This window comes from Bemisia tabaci, chromosome 1, assembly GCF_918797505.1.
Source record: "Bemisia tabaci chromosome 1, PGI_BMITA_v3".
Taxonomy (NCBI): domain Eukaryota; kingdom Metazoa; phylum Arthropoda; class Insecta; order Hemiptera; family Aleyrodidae; genus Bemisia; species Bemisia tabaci.
Window position 1 is genome coordinate 47,344,424 of NC_092793.1, and position 19,837 is coordinate 47,364,260.

The following is a 19,837-nucleotide window of genomic DNA, read 5'->3' on the forward strand; positions in this document are numbered from 1 at the left end:
AACTGCAAGTTACGAACCCTCATCTCTGGGTTTGACTTTTAAAATCTTATTCTAACCTCAAGCTGTACGTGCGATGCTTTTTTTCCAGCAGGCTTGAGCCATCCTTTGTTCCTTAATGGTGCAAACCAGTAATCCACAATCTAATGACAAAGTTGACCTTCTTGATGTTTTCAGCCGTATGTAAACTGGCCGATAAAATTCGGGCGAAAACTTTCTCTCCCAAAGTTTTGTAGAGCAAAAATATGATGCAAGCTTTTACATTAGTTTTCTACTGGCTTTTATGTTATAGGTAGTAGTAAAGGAGAAGAAAAAATGACACATTTTTTGACCAACACTATGGAACTTGTATTAAGATTCAGATAAAAATAATAACACAGAAAGTAAAACAGAACATTTTTTTAATACTGAGAGTTTTTTGACGATGAAAGCTAGGCGCAACCATATTTACGGTTATATAGTGATTAAACCAAAGTCAACGTATGTAGAGACAACGGAATTACCTCTACCACAAAATTGAGTAGCTTAAAGACAGATCAGGAAAAAAGACTGAAAGTCTTCATGTTACAGGGATTGGATACCAGTCACGAAACAATGGCAATGATAATGAAGCAGTTGTTATGACAGAGCATAATAACAAGTTTGTGTCTATTTCCAGATAAATGAAAATTTGAAGTTAAAATTATATTAATTTATTGATAAACTTTACACTGATTAACCTTAATGGAACGACAAAATAATTTAAAAGGGAATACCTAGTAAATTCTTCTCAACTTAACGTGATTTTCTTTTAAAAAGTTTCTTGCTTATAAATTCAGTTCGTCTTGGATGATTGTTTTACTCTTACATTACACGGAAGTATTGCAACTAAGAAAATTGAAACTCAATTGCATAATTTTCATTTTGTCAGTTTTAAGGAATAGTGACAATCCAACGTGCAAGTAAAATTCCAATTTGCTTTGTTTGGAACCAATTAAATGGTTTTGATACCAGTAACTGAGGCTAATGTCCGAGGCCCTTAACAGTTAAGAACTACTGGGGATTTGAGTTCAATTAATACATGAGTAGGCAAAAGCAAAATGATTACCACAAAATTTGATAAAAATATTAAAAAGTGTCATTGTTTTGATGAGTAAACATTCCAACTGACATTGATTTGCGTGAATTAAAATTTGAAGATTCACAAATTTCATTCATCTTAAATTTGAAACTGTTTATTTATCAAGTTCGAATGCAGATTCGTGGTGGGACTACATTTTGCAGTCTGAGACAATCGTTTTTGTCTCATTTTAGAAACGACCAATATGGTTTCCCCAACCAGATTGGTACTTCCACTGATGAGCCACAGATATGTAGTAGTTCCTTATTGCAAAATGTACTCCAGTCCATGACGACCATTTTACTTTTTTTCATAGGAGGGAAAAAACTTGGGAGTTCGCCAAATAACCATCAGTATTGCGTAAAAGAAAAAGATAAATATCTTCTCTTTCAAGTTGATGTGCAGCAGAAAAAGTTGACACCTAAATTAAAACACTGACAGATATTAATTGTGAATTAATGACACCTAAGGTGGCAGGCTTTGCTTTACTTTGAATTTCAAATTTAGTTGAATCAAGGCGGAGTCAAAAACTATACCGAAGGATTAATGTACAAAACTAAGCTAAAAAATGTTTAAACTCAATTAAAAAAAGAAAAAAAATGGAGCCTTTTACCATTAATGTGATAAAGCATCATTCAGTAAGTATTCTTTGAATACTCGGCAATTAAGGAATTAAAAAAGAGCTTCAAGGTCCTCCATCAGGAGGCTATGATGTTCTGACATTTGGTATGTTCTGAGAGTTTTATATCATTAGAAATGTATTTTGACATACTGAGTTAATGATAAATTCTTGATGAAACATGACACAACAATTAAGCTTAAAAATAGATGGAAGCAAATTTGAAAAATGACCCGGATAAAAAAGTAGATCTAGGACTGGGGTCAGGATCTGAATATGTAAAAAGCTTTGCTTTCTCCACCAATACTGCTAGATGTTAAACGGTGGAGGGGAGGGGGGAAATATCAGTTTTTTGGGAGAATACATACAGCATTGTTGCAGAATTTTTGAAAAAGCATCTCACTTTTGAGTTCTCTATTCAAAATTTGAGAGGCCTGAATATGTGTTAAGGATCTTGAAAAATTGTACATCAATCCAGTGGTGTCCCCCAAAGGATGTATGTAGAAACCAGAACACTATTTCGAATCCATCTCTGAGCACTTGAGAGTGAATGATGACTGGGAGAATCACCTCCCGGTTTGAAGAGGCTTGAAGAGTCAAATTCTTTAAATTTGGGCTCTTCAGAATTTAGTTTAGAACTCTCAAATTTATGAAATGCCCTACTTCTGTTTCTACCAAAAAATTTCAATTTCTTCAAAATGTTGGCCATGATGTATGATGTTCATTCATTTAAAGACCCAAATGTCCTTCTCCTTGTTATGCCCAGATAATTCATGGGCCAAAAATTCCTGACAAAGATTTACATTTTTTTTTTTTTTTTTTTTTTTTTTTTTTCTCCTTTTTTCTATTAATAAGTATATGCAATCTTATCAAATATCAATTTCATCTTAAATACTGTCGTAAAGAGAAGGTTCACTAAAAGTGCTGGAGTGTCCTTTGATAAAAAAACACTGCCGGTTAAATCTCTGATAATACGAGAAATACAAATTTAGCATAGTCCACAAACACTACAACTAAAATTTAATCTTTATGACATATTTCCAAAGAAATTAATCTGTCCAACTAAGTTAGAATTCTCTAGACTCATTGCTTAAAGAGAGTTGAGGGTACTGTACAAACTGATTATTTGAGGAAAGATTGCTGAGAAAGTAGAAAAGCTTATGAATGATGTCCTCTCATAAAGACAAAGAAGCATTATCAAGAGACCTCCTACAAGTTGATGTACAAATAAACAGAGTAATGCTGTTCACTGATGATTAGGATGATGATTAGTCCACTCAAGCATGGCTGGGTCATGCTGTTGCTGATGATAGTAGTAATTGTTGTAACTGAAGCCAGGCTGATGGTGCTGCGGGACGAGGAAGTTCTGAATGTAGTTGAAAGCCAATGCTAAAGTGTCGTAGTCTTTTTTATCTGTTGCATTCTTCAGGGCTTCATAGAAATCTTTAGCTCTCTTCTTGAGCGCCATCAACTCGGGTGGAAGTGCAACAGGCGGCTCATGATTAGTCTCACTTACAGCTGTTGTAGAAGGCATCTGTACTGTAGGAGGTAGCTGCGCGCTTTCGTATGGCTGATTGGTTTGGTCCACCGCCTGTGGCTGACCAAACTCATAGTCAAAGTTCTCCTTGAAGTATTGGTAGTAAAAGCTGTACTTAACTTTATTCTGCAGCTCGGGGTTATCACGAAGGAACATGTCATGCATTTTGACAATGTTAAGTCCTGGGTCAAGGTACTTTTTCAATCTGCCTTCATGGAAGATCTCGCGAACTTGGAAAGTTAAAATGTGACTGTGGATTTTTTCCCGGACGTCTGGCTCGATGGTGTTGACGCTACGGTTCTTGCCACGAAGATCACACGGGATTTTGCTGTGGACAAGCAAGTCACAAATGCGCCGAATTCGACTTTCAGTCACACCAAAGACTTGCAGAAATGCATTCTTGCAGATCTGAGTAATTCTGCCATTCACCCGTACATTGTAAATGAAAGTGTAGTTTTTCCGAAAAGTTGTTGGACTTTCAAGTTGTGACTCATCTCGTACAACTAACTGACCATCAGAATCAAGTAAGTTTGCCGGGTGCTCCCGAGTGCAGATCGATGCTTCTTCTTCTTCATCATAGTCTTCATGATCTTCAGTCTGGTCAATGTTGACCTCATCAGCTTCACTCTGGTCGATTTCACTTCCCAATTTAAGTTGCTGAGAGCCTTCGACGAGGTTGATCTCTAGAGGGATACGCTTCTTCCTTTTCCTCCTTTTGATTTCCCGCACTTCAATCCAGTTTTGAAGGTGAGTGTCTTGAGCGTTCTTGTTGTCAATCGAATAGAAATGATTCCACAGCTCATGGATATTTTTCTCTTGAAGCTTGGAATGACACTTCGAGCGGCACTTACAGACAATGACTCTTGGAATGGTCTTACCCTCAACAAGCTTGCCGGTGTAGGACACATATGGCTGTCCTTTCAGCCGAGCAATGCGCACTTCATTCCTCTTGTAGAATCTCTCATTTTTTACACCTCGTTTCCTTTTCTTCTTGGGAGGCTCTTCACCATTTGGCCCAACTTTGGGTTGTCGTTTTTTCTTTGGGTTGTCCTTCCGTGGCAGTGATGGAACATTAGGCCGTGGCATGGTTGGAATATTGGGCCGCGGCAAGTTGGGAATATTGGTTCTTGGCAAAGTTGGAATATTACTCCGCGCCAGTGTCGGAACACTGTTCCGCACCACGGAGGACATCATTTCCGTTAGACTCATTTCTTTAACTTAACAGCACTTCAAGAGAAAGGAGTCTATGAAAAACTTAAAACATACCCACAGCATAGCATAGCTCGGGTGATTTCATTTCAGAAACGATCAAAGCAATATTTTCACTAATTAAAAAAAAATATTTTAAAAATGTACTTAAAACGACACTATGTCAACACAGCTTACTAAGTAAAAAAGGCTTTAAGAAGTCTTTGAGAGTTACTCTTCGATAAATTAAACTATACACAAGTTCCTGCTTATTAAAGAGCCACTGATACTATTATGATCGTGGATTTATATGTTTAAACGCGGGTAAATTTATGCTCGATATTGTAGATTCCGACTGGTGAACCTAGAGCCTCATCATAATCACACCATTCACCATCAGCGAGTGATACGTCTTGAAACTTGGTTCCTTCATCAGAAACGGCAACCCATCCAACCTGAAAAAAAAGGAGTCAAATAAACAATGATGAACACTTATCTTTGACTTCATTTGGTGCACAATTAAAGTTGTGAAGAGAGTATGCATGAGAGACTCATCTGAGTTCTTGCTAGAAGTCCAGACACAGTGAATAATAGTCTAAACCATTTAATACCATTATAAACAGAATTTGTTTAGTAAACCGTTAAGGGCAAGACAAATCAAGCAACATTTTCTTCTGCAAAAATGTAACTGGCGAAATTCATGGGTATATGATAAGCTGCATGCTGCTTCCTTAAACATGTTTTACCTTGGGACCATTTTGGTCAAATCTATAGATTGGTTTTTGTTTTTTTCTTTTCTTTTCTTTTACATATAGTCGTGCTGCATACTGTAAAATAGCCTAATTCATTATTGTGGTCAATACCTACACCCAATAAAAGACTTAAAAAAAAAAAAAAAAAAAAAAATGTTTCTTAATCAAATTAAGTAATTTGGTCAAAATCAGTTTAACTAGGTACATCAGATTTTGTTTCATTTCTCTTATGATTTATTTTTTGAACAGAAAACCAATCAACACTGAAATTTAAATTTTTCTGTGTATATTCTTCATAATAAATGGTAAATGGAGCTCTTACATGTAGATTTGTGTTTTAAGTGCTTCTCCTCATGTAAAGTTTCTGAGAAAACCAGTGGCACCGTCATGTTTCTCTCGAAATTTTACACAAGAAGTACTTAAAACACAAATTCCTGACACATGCAAGAGCTCCATTCAAAGAAAGCTAAAAGGTATTAAGTAGTGTACTGAGTGTAGTTCTCTACGAAAAAATAAAAAAATGAGGGAAAATTATACAACATGAAGTGCAGTGAGGCTGATTTCAATTAAATCCGTTCAAATGTATCTTGGACATAAAATATCTCAGTTGGCGGTTGTACCACATCTTACACTTACCGCAGGCTGAAAATCAATCGGTTCCAGTCCACGACAATCAAAAGCGATCAGGGGAACAAAATTCTTTTCCTCAGCAGTTAATTTCTTGGCACCTTCATGAGAAATAGCTAGTCAACACAAAATAAGCAACAGGTTACAGGTGTAACAAAGCTATAAAACCTTATGACATTAACAAATCCTATACTTTAATGATCTTCCGGGGCAGTAAATTAGGGCAATGTTTACTTGGTTGAGAAAATCAATTTTCAACTATTGAGGATCATCACATAAGTTCAGATGAAACAGGTTCACCAGAAAATGGTAACCATCTCAAGGAGTCCGCGATGAATAAGCAGGGGTCTTGAATGTTATGAAGGCTGAACAGAGAGTAAATTTACGCTTGCAGATACCTTAAGAATTCACTTTGATTGCCAAACTGCGAAACCACTTATTTCCATTCTAATGTTTCAAAATTTCCGCTTCTATTTTATTTTTTTGAGGAACAACAAGCCAACTTCAAAGCTTAATATTTATAAAGAATATTCTGCCAGTAGAAAAGGAATATCTCTTTGGATGATGGGGTTGCGAAAGGTGTCTTTAAGAGAGGACTTGAAATCATTTTGCTGACATTGTGAAAAACTGACTCAACGTTAGAAGTGCTGCATTGCATTGGACGATAGTTGTGTTGAAAAGCATTTTATCATTTTAAAGATAATTGAATATACTTTCATATGCTTTTTAGTCTCAGAGGAAGTTGTTAACTTTCCTAAAATGTTTACAACTGTGCATTACTTTCTATTAAGCCTTCGTCGAATTAAGAGCTTAATGCAGGAGACACATTATTTGACCATTTTGAACACTAAAAAATGTTTCGAAGAAATAATAGATTAAAAACTACGTTCTCTTTTCTCCTTATCCTTTTTTTGTAACTTGTTACATACATGCAGTTACATTAATCTGGGGCAACTGAGTGTAGAATAACTGAACCCCTTGGATAACAAAAATCTGCTTTAAGATGATTTGATGGCCACCTTATTTTGTGTCAGAATGAAATGAGATATATCGCATCGATTAGTTCCATGTTTTCAGCTTCTTGTCATTTTTGTGGTATTTTGCTATCGCATTTCTGTTGTCATGAGACTAAAGAATTTATTTACCAAATTTGACAGACAAATTCAACTAAATAAAGGCAGGGTTTTTTCAGAGGAGAAATATCGCATTCAATACTGAAATAGAAACTGCACTCAAATGCTATATTTTTCCTCTAAAAAAAATCTTACTTTTTTCGTCGAATTTGTTTGTCAAATTTGTTACTCTTCACCTTAGAAATGCGATCGTAAAATTTGATAAAAATGACGAGTAGCTGGAAACATAGAACTAATTGATGCAATGTGGTGCATCTCCCTCTGACATAAAATATGGCGTCCGTAGAGTCACCTTAATCTCCAATTACATGAATAAAGCTACAGGCGGAGGACAAACTGGTGAGTTAATAAAAAAGGTGCTCTCCTGAAACCTCGAATTGCGGAGGAAAGTTAATACACCAAAACAGCCAAGTCAACTGGCAAAAATGTACTTGGAAATTTCGTTAGAAAGAATGAGAGTGAAGCATACTGGAAGAATTCAACCTAAGAATTAATACATAAAACACAATTTTGTTCTTTGACACTTTGGATCCCCTATATCTGTACTTACTTTAAAATTGATTTTCTCACAGTTAATTAGATATATAGTATTAAAAGGAATTTTCGATGAACATACAAATTTGAGGGGGCAATTAAGGAAGAACAGAGATTGTAAGCATGGATTTCAGCAAGACTGATGTGCTCTGAAAGTTCATTCATTTTTGAATTGGATTTATTTGTAAGTCCAGGGCAGATAAGTGAAAAAAATGCTTGAGAGACAGTGACACAAACTCACCTAGATAACCTACTCTAGAACAAAATTTACACTTGAAAGAAAAATGGAAAGTTCCTTTGTTTTTAGAGTCGGAGGTAATTTCGTTTTTTTCATTAATATCATGCCACTTCTCAGAATCAGTGTTACAACCTGTGCATTTTACTTTCACCACCCAATCAAAATTGTCATTTGGGTAAACCTCCGAAATTTGTTCCAAATCAGCTTTTACCATTAAATTAAACTTCTGGAAAAAAAAGAAAAAGGAGCTGAAGGATAAAAGAAAAAGGACCTGATACTTATAGCGTTGGAAAGGTGATTTAAGATTTTGAAACAATAGACCAAAAAAAGGACCAAATAAGACTTCTGAATCAACAGCAAAAGCTTAAATACCCACTTTGAACATTCTTTGACCTTATTAATGCTGAAATACCCCCGACGAGGTCTTTTGTGAGCTATTTTAAACGTGAAATTACTGTCGAAACTTCCCGATGAAATAGATATGATAGTAACCAAATAATGTAGTGGCCTTTATAACGGTTTTATATTTTGACTGGCAAGTACTTTATCAGTTGTTATCACAGGACATAGTTGTCTCAATTGTCATTATTGCTGATTTGCAAGTTTAATTTTATACCATTAGACTAAGGCTTTATGGCAAAATATTCACCGCTGTGGCTCAATCAACACGGCTCACTGATCGGTGTTACCGAATCCACCTGCGGATGCTCCACCGCTTATGACACCAGCACTGACCAATCAGTATGAGAAAGCAGTTGAGCAATCAGTGGTACTGCCGCTCATGATCGGTGATGATAGCAATAATTTTTTATGAAAACAAGTCAAAACCATGGTTGTTGATACCTTTTAGTCATGTAGATCCTGTTCATTGTAAAATTACAAAATACATTGTTGAATCTTGATCTAATTGATGATCCAAACACCAATAATGTAACAAAAATGCTTGCATTTCATTTCAGTTGCAGTTTAGGGGCATTAGACTGATAGTTTAAAGTCTACAGAAAATAGTCTGCGGAGATGAGTTCCACAATGAAGGGTGCATACTGAGAATAGGGACTCCTGTAGCTTAATGCAGGGCAGTAAATGATGAAGCCTAGATGGAATTCCCGCAAATTCTTCAATCAGTTTCTTGGAAGTCTCTTGTCACTATCAATGAGTTCATACAACAACATGCACTGCACTGAATTAACTAAGCACAGCTGCTTCTTGCAACCCTAACTTAATTGGCTATTCACAGGCTTAAGACTCCTAGCAAACTAACCTAAGAGCCTGGAACTTGGTATGGACTTTCTTAGTAAAGATATACTGTCTCAGAGATATCTAATGGATCATACCATTAGAAAAACAATGTACTTACTTATACTACTGCCGTCATCCGAAAAACTAGTGAAAAATGTACTGACTACAAAGCTTCCTTTGCCTGTAATGGCTAGACAATTCTGGAAGGATGGAGGGGTCCAAAAAGTGAAGCTAGTATGAGGAAAAACTGATGAGTACTTACGACCATATCCGAAATTTAGGAATCCCACACACTACTGCAGATGAATGTGCAATCGAAAATTGCAGAGACTGAGAAAAAAGTGCAAAAAATTAAATAATAGTACTGATAAACGTGGTGTACCAGCAATTAGAAGGCTTGGTATATATTTGTTTTGAAATGGCATCCTGGGGAGGTGTCAAAGGTTTTAAAGTGAAAATTTCTCTTAAAAATCCCCTATAGACCTTATATAATGTTTTTAAGAGTCAAATTGGGGCAAATAATTGATATTATATCTATTATCATTCGACAAGGTATACATTTATTTTTTAATTCGATAATTTTACTAATATAAGATGTATAATTCTTTGTATTAGAAAGAATGCAAGTAACATCTGAGGCTGTTGGGAAGTTTACGTTTAAGTAGTGGTATGAATGAATAATTCGTGATAACCTGATAACGCAGAAAAGCAGAAAACGCAAAAACGTGAACGTGATACACAATGTGACAGATAGATAAGTACCAGTTCAATTTTTTAATGTCAAGTACACAAGTCTGTGGCCCCAAAGAACATTCATGCAAGAAGTATAAGAAAATATACAAGACATACTCGTTGGTTTGATTTATTGTTAAGTAACTGTTGATTTAAATCTTTTGAGCAAGTGTGGTTTAAAATGTTCAACATAACTCTGGTATCAACATTGCCCTGTTTTGCACCGTTTTTGGCAAGAGCTGCATGAAATTCATCCTACTCATTTCCTTTTTCAGAGCTAAATCCCCTGCACGACACATTTTAGCAAGCTACCTCTCTCTTACACGGCAATTATGTCAGAAAATGAAACAGCCGAAGGTCCCCTGGCTGGAACCACAAATCTCATCTATGATGAACCCTGTTACAGCAATCTCAGTGAGTGGATTGGAACCCTGTCAAAGAGTTCTGATTTTTTCAATACCCATTTTGAAAATTTCAGCAGGAATGCCTTGTTATATCTCAGTAATCATAGATTAGTCTCAAAGGATAAGGCCCGGAAATCAAATAATGAACAGACCTCAGTGATTTTTCACCTTCAACTGCAAGCAACTGATGTTAATAGCAAAAAAATCATCCTTTCCTCCATCTTAACCAAAATTGAGGACAGGAAAAAAATCCTGGCAGAAATTGAAGCCCTAGAATTTGGTGTCAGCCTAAATACTGCGTACGACAGAATAACTTTGTGGATTCAACTGCTTAAGGGGTTGCTGTCTCTTGGTAAACCAAAGTCTCTGCCACAGGGGATGCACCGTATATTTGATGAATTGATCGGTGTCCCTGACAGTTTTCTTGAGCTTTGCTGGTGGGTTATAACTTCTCTTCTGGATGGCCTTAGTGTCAAGCTGTTCCAAGTTGTGGAACCTGCTTTATTGTCTGCCCTTCTTCTGAAAGAAATAATAGGTGAATGCACCCAAAATTGTAGAATATCATTTGAACTTGCATCTGAACCTGCACCTGATCCCAATTCCCCATCAACAACAGAAAATTTCACTGGCAAAAGAACCCCAATGGTTGTATTTTCCAATGCTGACATCAACTCCGCACTGGACGCTGGTGTAAATGCAGCATGGTTTACGGAGGGACTTGTCCCTTGGGCCACTTCATGTATTTTGGTCCAAGAAGGTATTCATTCAAAATTCATCGCTGCACTCAAAAAAAGGTTACAGTTATCAGCAGCGACCATTTCCATCACCCACTCTAGCCTAAATATTAATGAAGAGTATGAAAACAACATGAAGGAAATTTTATCCAGAGCTAAGGAGATGCATTTAGAAATTTTTCAAGTAACACCCACGAGAGGAAACCATCAGTCAGCCACTTTAATTATTGGCGATTTTCTATCCGTTCCTACCTCTCTCTCAACTCGGAGTATCAATATGACACTTCCAGTCTTGTTTGTGGTCCCGTTTCGTAAAATTCAAGAAGGTATTGCCATGGCTAACAGTAGCACTGATAAAATAGCAGCATCAGTCTGGAGTGAATCTTTCAGCCAATGCTTATCCACAGTGACTCAACTTGATTTTGACACTATTTGGGTTAATTCTCACGGAATCTTTGACAGCGTTGTTCCATTTTATAACCGAGTATCGAGCTGTGAACCACACCTCCCTACCGCCCTAAAATATGTCTTCATGTTTGATCTTCGCTCTAAGTCAAGCCTCTATTTTGAAAATTCGAGACTTGGCGATGGAGAAATGCAGGTAATCCTGAATGCAGCTTATAAAGAGTGCCTCAACTGGGGAAAAAAAGATTACGATGATTATATTAAAATCTTAAACCAAGTATGGGTGGATGTAGACCCAGAAACTGTTGCGCCTGATTTTAAACAACAGCTTGTCGATTCTTTTTGTGGCCAAGTTACAAACACTGCAACTGTTCAGGTCAAAAATTGTTTTGTATCCTCAACTGTCAAGGCAATTGGAGTCATCATCTTTTTTGTGGAATCAAAACTCGTGACTAAGCAGATGCTATTGAAACTTATATTAAGTGCAATTTTCTCCAAGAACACAGTGATAGTCTTGGGCAAAGAACACAATTTTGATACATTGACATCAGCTCTTCCGGAAGGTGTTCTTCATGTAACAGAACAATATCCTTGGGATGCTCTCTGCTCAGTTGTAAGTGAACACAAACAGGGAGCCAATATGAGTGTTTGGAGACTTGGCGATGATTATTTTGATCTTTTTGAACGACAGGATGGACATCTGTTCAAATATTATACATTTTTGAAGGATGTTGACATCAGAGCTCACGTTGTACGCAAGAAAGTTGTTTGGATGCCTTTCAGTTAAGGCTACATCTGAATTTCTGTCGGAAGTTCTCTCATAATGTGAGCAGTCAAATGACTTAACTTTTTTCCTCTTAAAATGTTTTAATTAAAATTTTTATGTTTCCAAACGTCCAAAGTGTTTTCTCCCGAGTACTTCATTTTAATCACTGTTTGCTAAGTTCTTGAGGGATTTTTTATTTAACATCTGTAAGTAAATGTTTTTTCTCTGCCTTTTCAACCATTTAACTGATATTTTTTCCTGTGGAGTGTGCCTGTCATCTAATTCATATTTCTGTAATTTTTTCAAGACTGATTCTTTTAATATCCTTAAGTACATAAATAAATGTAACTCTTTAGTAGATCCAGGGTGAAACATGGGTTTTTACCGCTTGGGCTTCCATTTAAGATAGCTGTTATGCAGTAAATTAGCCCTTAAACTTGATGCATCTCTGAAATTGATAGATAGGTTATCTCCAATGGTCTCTTCCAATGTATGTAGACTTCCTCAGCACAAATAAAACTAATTTTTCTATCATTTGTGAATTGATTGAAAAACTTCAAGATATGTACTCTTTTTCAAGAACAATACCTAACACAAGTTAAAGACTGTCAAGGGATAAGCTTCTTAAGCAGAATATCTCCCAATTTTGAAATTACTTCACAAGTGTAGGATATAAATTTAAAGAACACATGATTCCTCTACCAAAAAAGACTGAGTGATAATTTTTTGTTTGCTGTTTATCCTCCTATAAATAAATCTGCAATTTTACATTAGAATAATCAGGTCTTCTCAAAAAGTTTTTTTAGATTAGAATGAAAATTCTATGTATTTTGGCATAGATAACAGTCCTATCTTGCCTTTTCAAGACCACTATTACAGGACCCGATGACATGAGAAATATTCCCTTACCTTCTGTCCCCTCACGATTTCAACTTCTTTTCTTGATATTCTTCGGTAGTAAAACTAGAGAAATACATTTCATGGTTTACTGTTTCATTAATTGTCCATTCCTTTTTATTTTTACCGACCGGAAACCAATTTATTCAAATGGTCCCATCTAAGCATAGATTGAGCTGGAATTCATATTGAAAAAAAAATTCAGGGCTCAATCCAAGACTCCAGTGAGCATGCTATTTGTCGTATCGTCACTTATACATTATTTTCAAAACATTTTCCATTATCTTTTTACGAACTAGAGAGTGTCATAGTGAAAGCCTTTACTTATAATGCTCAGTACCAACTTTTTTTCTAAGCATGTGATCGAATTTCTTTATATTTACGATGATTTTAGGTTCAATTTTTAGAGGTAATATTGTATGTAAAGCATACACCACATAACATTTAAAACCCCTTCTTTGAAGGAAATATTGTAATCATCTTAATATTTTTGTAATAAATTTTATTTTTTACTATTTTCACCGATTATGTTTTGATTTTCCTTTTCTTAAATTCTTCATTATTATCTTTTCTAATGATCATTAATGCTTCAGTGAATTGGTATCTAACCTTTCTTTTTTACTGAAAGAGGATTGCGATCAGCATACTTATTAATTTCTAAACTAAAAAAATGTGCCTGGGTTTTGTTTAGGTATTTTGAAAATGGTTTTCTTATGTTCAATTTATAAACTAAAATATACCACTTGGCAAGATGCAAATTTGAGCATAATGATACAAATTTCCTCATCATTTCATGTAGGACACAATTAGTACAACGAAAATTACTGGCAGTAACTCCAACCAAAATATTGATGTTTTTCGATGCATAAATTCAAGCTCCCTTCTTTTAAAAAAATTCATAATGCATTAGACAAAAACTGAATGTTACCGTAACAGTCTTAGCAATATTAAAACTAACAATCTCAAGGGGTTTTGACTTTATGAAATTAGAGCACAGAAAAATATAAGGGAAATTGAAAAAATAACAATATATTTAAATCTTATGTGAACAAAGATGTGTGACCTAACAAGTACATTAAAAAAATAAGTTACTGCTAGGCCTTAGGAATATTCTTGCCAAACAATAGTGCCTCAAAAATCTGCCAGTGCATTTTAGCTTCCTCTAGAAACTCATCTTGTTCATCATTGTGGCTTTTTTGTGGAGTAGCGATTTAAAAAAAAACATTAATGATGGCATATTGAGATGTGTGGATAAGAAAAAATTTAAAGTTTCTAAATCCGAGGATTTGGGAAAAGGCAAGCTGACCGAAACAAATGTCAACCTTATTGGATACTTATCATTGTAAAGAAAATTTTCATGCTTATGAAAACGGAAAAGTGTCCAACAGAAAATATATACAAAACCTTCCTAATTTTTACATTCCCTCTCTTACCAACTACGATCAGCTCATGCGAAATTAACTTGTAAAGACCGATTCACACATTAAAAAGTAGTCAAATTTGTTGCTAAACTGAACTCTTGCTTTACAAGACTTTACTTTCTAGGTCCTTACACACAAAATGATTTAGATCCTAAAAAGAGACAATAGAAGTCACAAACAAAATAAATCAATGAAATTAATAAAAGGTTCAATTTTTTCAAGATTTGCGTTGGTGAGGACCAACAGCTGTGAATTACTTAGACACATTTTTAATACATTTTCAGAGCATTATCATCCAATTTATGTAAAAGCACCTCAAAAAGGCACTGATAGAAGTTAAGAAACAGTCTGCTAAGAACTAGACTGATTAGTTCAAATCAATTGATCATTGTAAGGATGTTAAATCAGTTTTCAGTAAGCTATCGAAACAGTCCCGTGATAAAATAGCAGGGATGCAGAAACTTCCTGATGATGTGATAATGATTGCATGGCCGCAAAAAAATGGGAAGGCTGGGAAAATAGGGAAAGCCAACTAGGAGTTTTTGGAGGTTGCGAAAATGAATTGTTGCCATGTTCGTCAGTTATACTGACAAAGCAACGCAATGGACAGACACGTGAGGTAACAATGCTTACACTAGGAACTTACACTGTTCCGATAGTGCTGTCCATTTAAAAGAAGAGTGGCTTGACCGGAGTGTATTAGCATTTCAAAACAAACAGTACTGATTGCTTAGCAACTAAAATTTGTTTAAACACCCTTGGATCATTGTGGTTTTAAAAGAACATTTGAGCCATAGCTTGGAGTTGGTATTTACTTTAAGGTATATTATTCTCAGAATGACAAAATCATTCCACAAAACAAAGCTACGTTCTTGCATTAGTAGAATTTCTTGAAGTAGAACTAAGTAATAACATCACAGATCCCAGCTTAATATATATAATTCCGGAGCTTTTATACTGAAGAAGTAATGAAACAGATGCAAAATTACTTCATACCATGGTAAGCGTTGAGGGGCTAGAACACTATCAAGATATGAAAATAAGCTAGTACGGCATGATTCAATTTACACTCAAGAAACCCTAAAAAATTTCAATTTGAAACTTCTTACAGGATGAAAATTCAAAAGTCCATGTTGTCAAGGGCATCGGATTCAGAGTCTGATCCGTCCCTGTCAGAGATTGTATCATCATCCAACTCCTCATCACTGAGCCCACTTAGAAGGTTGATGCTGACAGCATCTGGAAAAAGAGAAGAGGTTGAGTAAGTGTTCCATTATCCAAAATAAATTAATGAAACAAATGCAGCTTAACTAAGCTCTGCCTAGTTTGCCGGGTTGTGAAGGGCAAACAAAAAAAGATGCTTGAACTTTGAACCTGATGCAGTTTCAAATTTCGACTTCTCCCGCACAAAGAAACTCGATTGCACTGTTTTAGTGCTTCTAAGAAGATTTTATTCTTTCATGGAAAAACTGTCTCACAAAGGAGTCAGCCTCACTGGTACAGTGGTCAAGGCAGTTCGCTGCCAACACTGAGGTCCTGGGTTCAATCCCCGGAGTTGACTGATATTCGAGGACACTCAAATATCAGTCATTGTGATGGTGGATGACTAAGCAACTCCAATACCCTGACCCTTCGAGGTAACAGGGTGTGGGAGGGACATAGTCACCCAGTAAGTAATCCGTCTGCACTGTTCGACTGGGTTGTGAAAAAATCGGTGATCACTCGTAGTGTACATGACTGCCAGCGTTACCTATTAGTGGAAATTGCAACAACACAGTCGAACTCGGTGGAGGCATGGCCATGTTCCAAAATTTCGTGCTCTGCAGGGTCTGCCGCAGTCTTTGATAAACCTATTGTTGGCTATCAGACGGCCGCTGAGCCTTGCAGGAATAAAGAGGTTTCACAATGCGTCAATAGTATGAAGTTAAGGAGCACGGTCCAACTTCAGGGTGCACGACGGCAGTTGCCAGTATTCTTGGCCCCTTGAGGGCGCCTCGCTGGTGAGTCCGGCCCTTACTTACTGTCATACAAAGGATCCTGCACATTGATTTATTGCATTCAACTCGTCTATAGATGCTGATCAAAAGAGATGAGCTACGCATTTTTAAAGTTGCTGTTTTTTCGCGTTAGCAACGCGCTCAAGTTTAGCCTACTGTACACCTTTTAATTCGATCTGAGCGGTAGGTACAACAAGAAAGCCAGTTGGCCTAGTGGCAGCGTACTCGTCTTTGATACTGATGGTCCGGGAATCAATGCCTCATCCAGGAATGAGATTTTTTTAAGTTTTTTCTTTTTTCTTTTTTTTGTATGTTGTTTTAGGCTTTATATCCGGGGGATACTGCGGCCTTGGAAGGACATTTTTAAAAGTAATTATTTTGTTTAATAATCGCTTTAGCACAGCACATTGTAAGTCACCTTGTAAACATTGTGATGCTAATCATTTTATTTATGGTTGTTTGACGACAGATATACAGAAAATAATTAGTAGCATAATGTTAACAAGGTGATTTTCAATTCGCTGTGTTAAAGTGATTAGGAAACAAAATAATCACTTATAAAAATTATCATCTGGGTGAGGATCAGACTCCTGACCACCAGTGTTGTAGACAAGTACTCTGCCACTAGGCTAACCAGCTTACAGGCCTCGTCTGCCGCTCAGATAACATTAAAAGGTGTGCGCAAAGTCGGCTAAACTGACCGCGTTGCTTACGCAAAAAAACAACTTCAAAAATGCACTACTCTAAAACAGCTGGGCATTGGAGCAAACCAAAAATATGGGTTCTTATATTTCCCTATTCTAACTCCCTGCCAAATTTGAACCCGATCTGAGGAGGACAATCGATAGCCTCTCTTGTCAATGTTGCCATCGACATCTTGCTTAGGTAATTTTGATCAAATGTGATTTGGAAGTTCCTGTAAGAGCACAAGTTTTTTCTCTGCTGGGAATATGTTTGGATAAATTTAAATAAACTCATAATTTTTTCCGTTCTCATGATTATTAAGATCAACCATTTGCCGACAAATCTCTTGGAGCTAACCTGACTCCTGCGAAGAATTACTAACTAGCACCACAGCAGATATTAATTTTATGTCCATGGCTGTCAATAAAAAAATTGTGAAAAACAATACAAAAATAGGAGCTCCACAAAACATCTAGATAGTGGAAACATAAGAAAAAGAGAAAATACCTGCTCCTTGGTCGTCGTCATCATCATCATCATCGGAGCCTGAACCAGAATTATCCAAGTCGTCTTCCTCTTCATCTTCAACCTGGGAAAATATAGAAATTTAGCTTCAATATTTCTCAATAGCTCTAAAATGTACTGAACACAACTGGAAACAAGTCTCAATGATTTAGGCTTTCTATTACTTATTTAAAATGTTCTTTACAACAACTCGCTAGAAAAGAGCTGTTAACTACTGTTACTTTATCACAATACTATTTGACAATAAAACTGTAGGAATGCGTATCTCATTTGAGGTGTTTCAAAATCTCCACTCCCATACAATTGTTTTGAAAGAGAGCAAACCAGTACTATTGCTCGAAGTTTTCGCAGAATTTTCTTCACCTAGAGAAGACAAATCCGGGAAATACTGAGGAAATGATAATGAGTCTATTTTCATTTGAAAATTCAGGAAAAGTGGAAAGTCAGCAATATCGAGAATTGTTGTTAGATAACTAAATGTCAGTTGAAACTTGCATCCGTTATGCACGATTTCTTTAAAGGTGCACCCGAAGGCAGATTCTCATTACTTGCAAGAGTAATGGAAACTTGCAACAGAAAGGTTTCAGGTGAATCCCTGTTTTTTTACTGAATTTGGCAATTTTGTGGTTCTGATACTACGACCGTCTTACAGATCTGTTTGGATGTCAAAAATGTGTGCAAGCGGAACTAATAAATCTGACATTAAAATCAATTAATTCTCTTTGTTGGTGAGAAATTGACTTCATTCATGGAAACACTGACTAAAACATGCCATTTTGCAAGTTTTTGTTGTTTTCTGACAACTGAGGTTTTCAGATTACAGTTTTTTTGGCAGAGCATGCTTCAACTTGAGTTTTTGCGAACTTACAACTTCATTTTCATCCGCATCATCTTTGCTGCGTCCAACATCATAAATCCTCACATTTGATTCATCGATGCCACTTATGTATTCGCCTTGATTTTCTATGATTGCAATGTTGGTATCATATTTGTTGACTGCTATATGGTAAATATTTCTTTTTAAATCAATAGTAGCTGTAAAACAAATCAAATATTTGAATGAGATAAAAATACGAGGGGATATTATTTGATGCAGAATTTTTTTTAACCACTTCAAATAGCTCACAAGGGCTAATCCTGCGCTTTTTAGGCCCCCCTCCGTCCCTACTGAACAACCAGTCCCAGGCAACTATTGTTTCAGACCATCAAACTCGGGTCGCATGGCCGGGAATCGAACCCGAGACCTCCCGATCATAGAGCCAGCGCTACAACCACTACAACACAGGAGGCCGACAAATTGTATTCACTACCGGCCTAAAATTCCAAGATAATTTGTGAGTTATTACACAAAGTGAGATCTATTTCCTCTCAGATCTCAGAGAAGCGATGGTAAAGTTTTGAAAGTTCAAAAATTTTCAAAAATTGGACAGTTCGACTGAATTACAAAGATTATGTGCTCTATTTACACAAAAGTACTGAAGTCAAGAAGACCACAATGCACCTATATGACTTGAGTCTTTGTTTGTGTCTTGAGTCTGAAACTGTGGATTCAAACTGCTTAATTTGCACTCTGTCAAGCGATACATTACGAGAAAATCTTCAGTAAAAAAAAAGTGAATGGAAAAAGAATTGAACATACCAATACTGGAATAATCATAAGAGTCAAATGTTTTGAAAGAAGTATCTAGGGGGATATCATCATCTGGTTCCCTCGGCAGGAGAGGTGCAGCATAAATGACTGAGGCAGTTGGAGAGAACATAATAGAACACTGATCCAGAGCCGGCACTGTTTTTAGCAACCGAAAAGTTCGAAGATCCCAAATTTCAGTGTTTGAAACAATCTGCAGGAATACCAATGACAATAAAATTAGCAACAAATTGATGATAATACGCATGTTTTTTGAGGGGAATTCAGGACAAAAAAGTTTCACTGTTTCGTCAAAAACCTATGTTCATAGTAAAAAAAATTAAACTTTTTATGATATTAATCGGAAATGAGGTTAAAAACCAAAATAGATTCTTGAAAATTATTATTTTTGATTAAAGACAATAATTTTGTGGAAATGCTTTTGAATATAATGGACAATGTAGTGTCCAGGATGACAAAAAACGGAAATTTTAAAATTGTCTTAGAAGATATTATACTAGACATAAATTATATCAATATTTTGTGATTGTATGATATATTAAACCCATACATACACTTGAAATTTGATTAGGATCACTATTTGATGAGAGAATTGAATTTAAAGAAAGTTGTTTTATAATGCATGTCCAAAATAACGCCTGTGACAATCTCTTTTTCAGTG

At 36.0% G+C, this 19,837-nt stretch overlaps 3 protein-coding genes across 3 annotated transcripts in view; all 3 read right to left on the reverse strand.

Moving 5' to 3' along the window:
* Positions 1-381: 381 nt before the first annotated feature.
* Positions 382-4,470, reverse strand: LOC140224910 (uncharacterized). The gene has a single exon (XM_072301980.1). It carries the CDS (start codon positions 4,459-4,461, stop codon positions 2,962-2,964), a length of 1,500 nt encoding a protein of 499 aa, XP_072158081.1. The 5' UTR covers positions 4,462-4,470; the 3' UTR covers positions 382-2,961.
* A 213-nt stretch (positions 4,471-4,683) lies between these two features.
* On the reverse strand, positions 4,684-9,399 carry LOC109038828 (UPF0587 protein CG4646). The gene is made up of 4 exons (XM_019054034.2): positions 9,226-9,399; positions 7,728-7,950; positions 5,829-5,935; positions 4,684-4,895 (listed from the first exon to the last, which is right to left on the reverse strand). The coding sequence occupies exons 1-4, from the start codon at positions 9,229-9,231 to the stop codon at positions 4,755-4,757; spliced, it is 477 nt and encodes a 158-aa protein (XP_018909579.1). The 5' UTR covers positions 9,232-9,399; the 3' UTR covers positions 4,684-4,754.
* Positions 9,400-13,905: 4,506 nt separating this feature from the next.
* The window catches only part of LOC109038853 (protein mahjong), a 32,461-nt gene continuing 26,529 nt past the window's right edge, over positions 13,906-19,837 (reverse strand). The window contains exons 26-29 of the mRNA XM_019054073.2: positions 19,168-19,369; positions 18,397-18,563; positions 17,511-17,592; positions 13,906-15,561 (exon numbers count right to left, since the gene is read on the reverse strand). Coding sequence (XP_018909618.2) covers positions 15,443-15,561; positions 17,511-17,592; positions 18,397-18,563; positions 19,168-19,369 — 570 coding nt within the window. The 3' untranslated portion in view covers positions 13,906-15,442. The remainder of the gene's footprint in view (positions 15,562-17,510; positions 17,593-18,396; positions 18,564-19,167; positions 19,370-19,837) is intronic.

Coding starts and splice junctions, on each gene's coding strand:
- LOC109038828 (XM_019054034.2), bottom strand. Junction 5,936..7,727: donor TTCTAGAGTAGGTTATCTAG/GTGAGTTTGTGT, acceptor TGTGTTGACTAG/CTATTTCTCATGAAGGTGCC. Junction 4,896..5,828: donor CGATTGATTTTCAGCCTGCG/GTAAGTGTAAGA, acceptor CTTTTTTTTCAG/GTTGGATGGGTTGCCGTTTC.
- LOC140224910 (XM_072301980.1), bottom strand. CDS start 4,461: ATGAGTCTAACGGAAATGATGTCCTCCGTGGTGCGGAACAGTGTTCCG.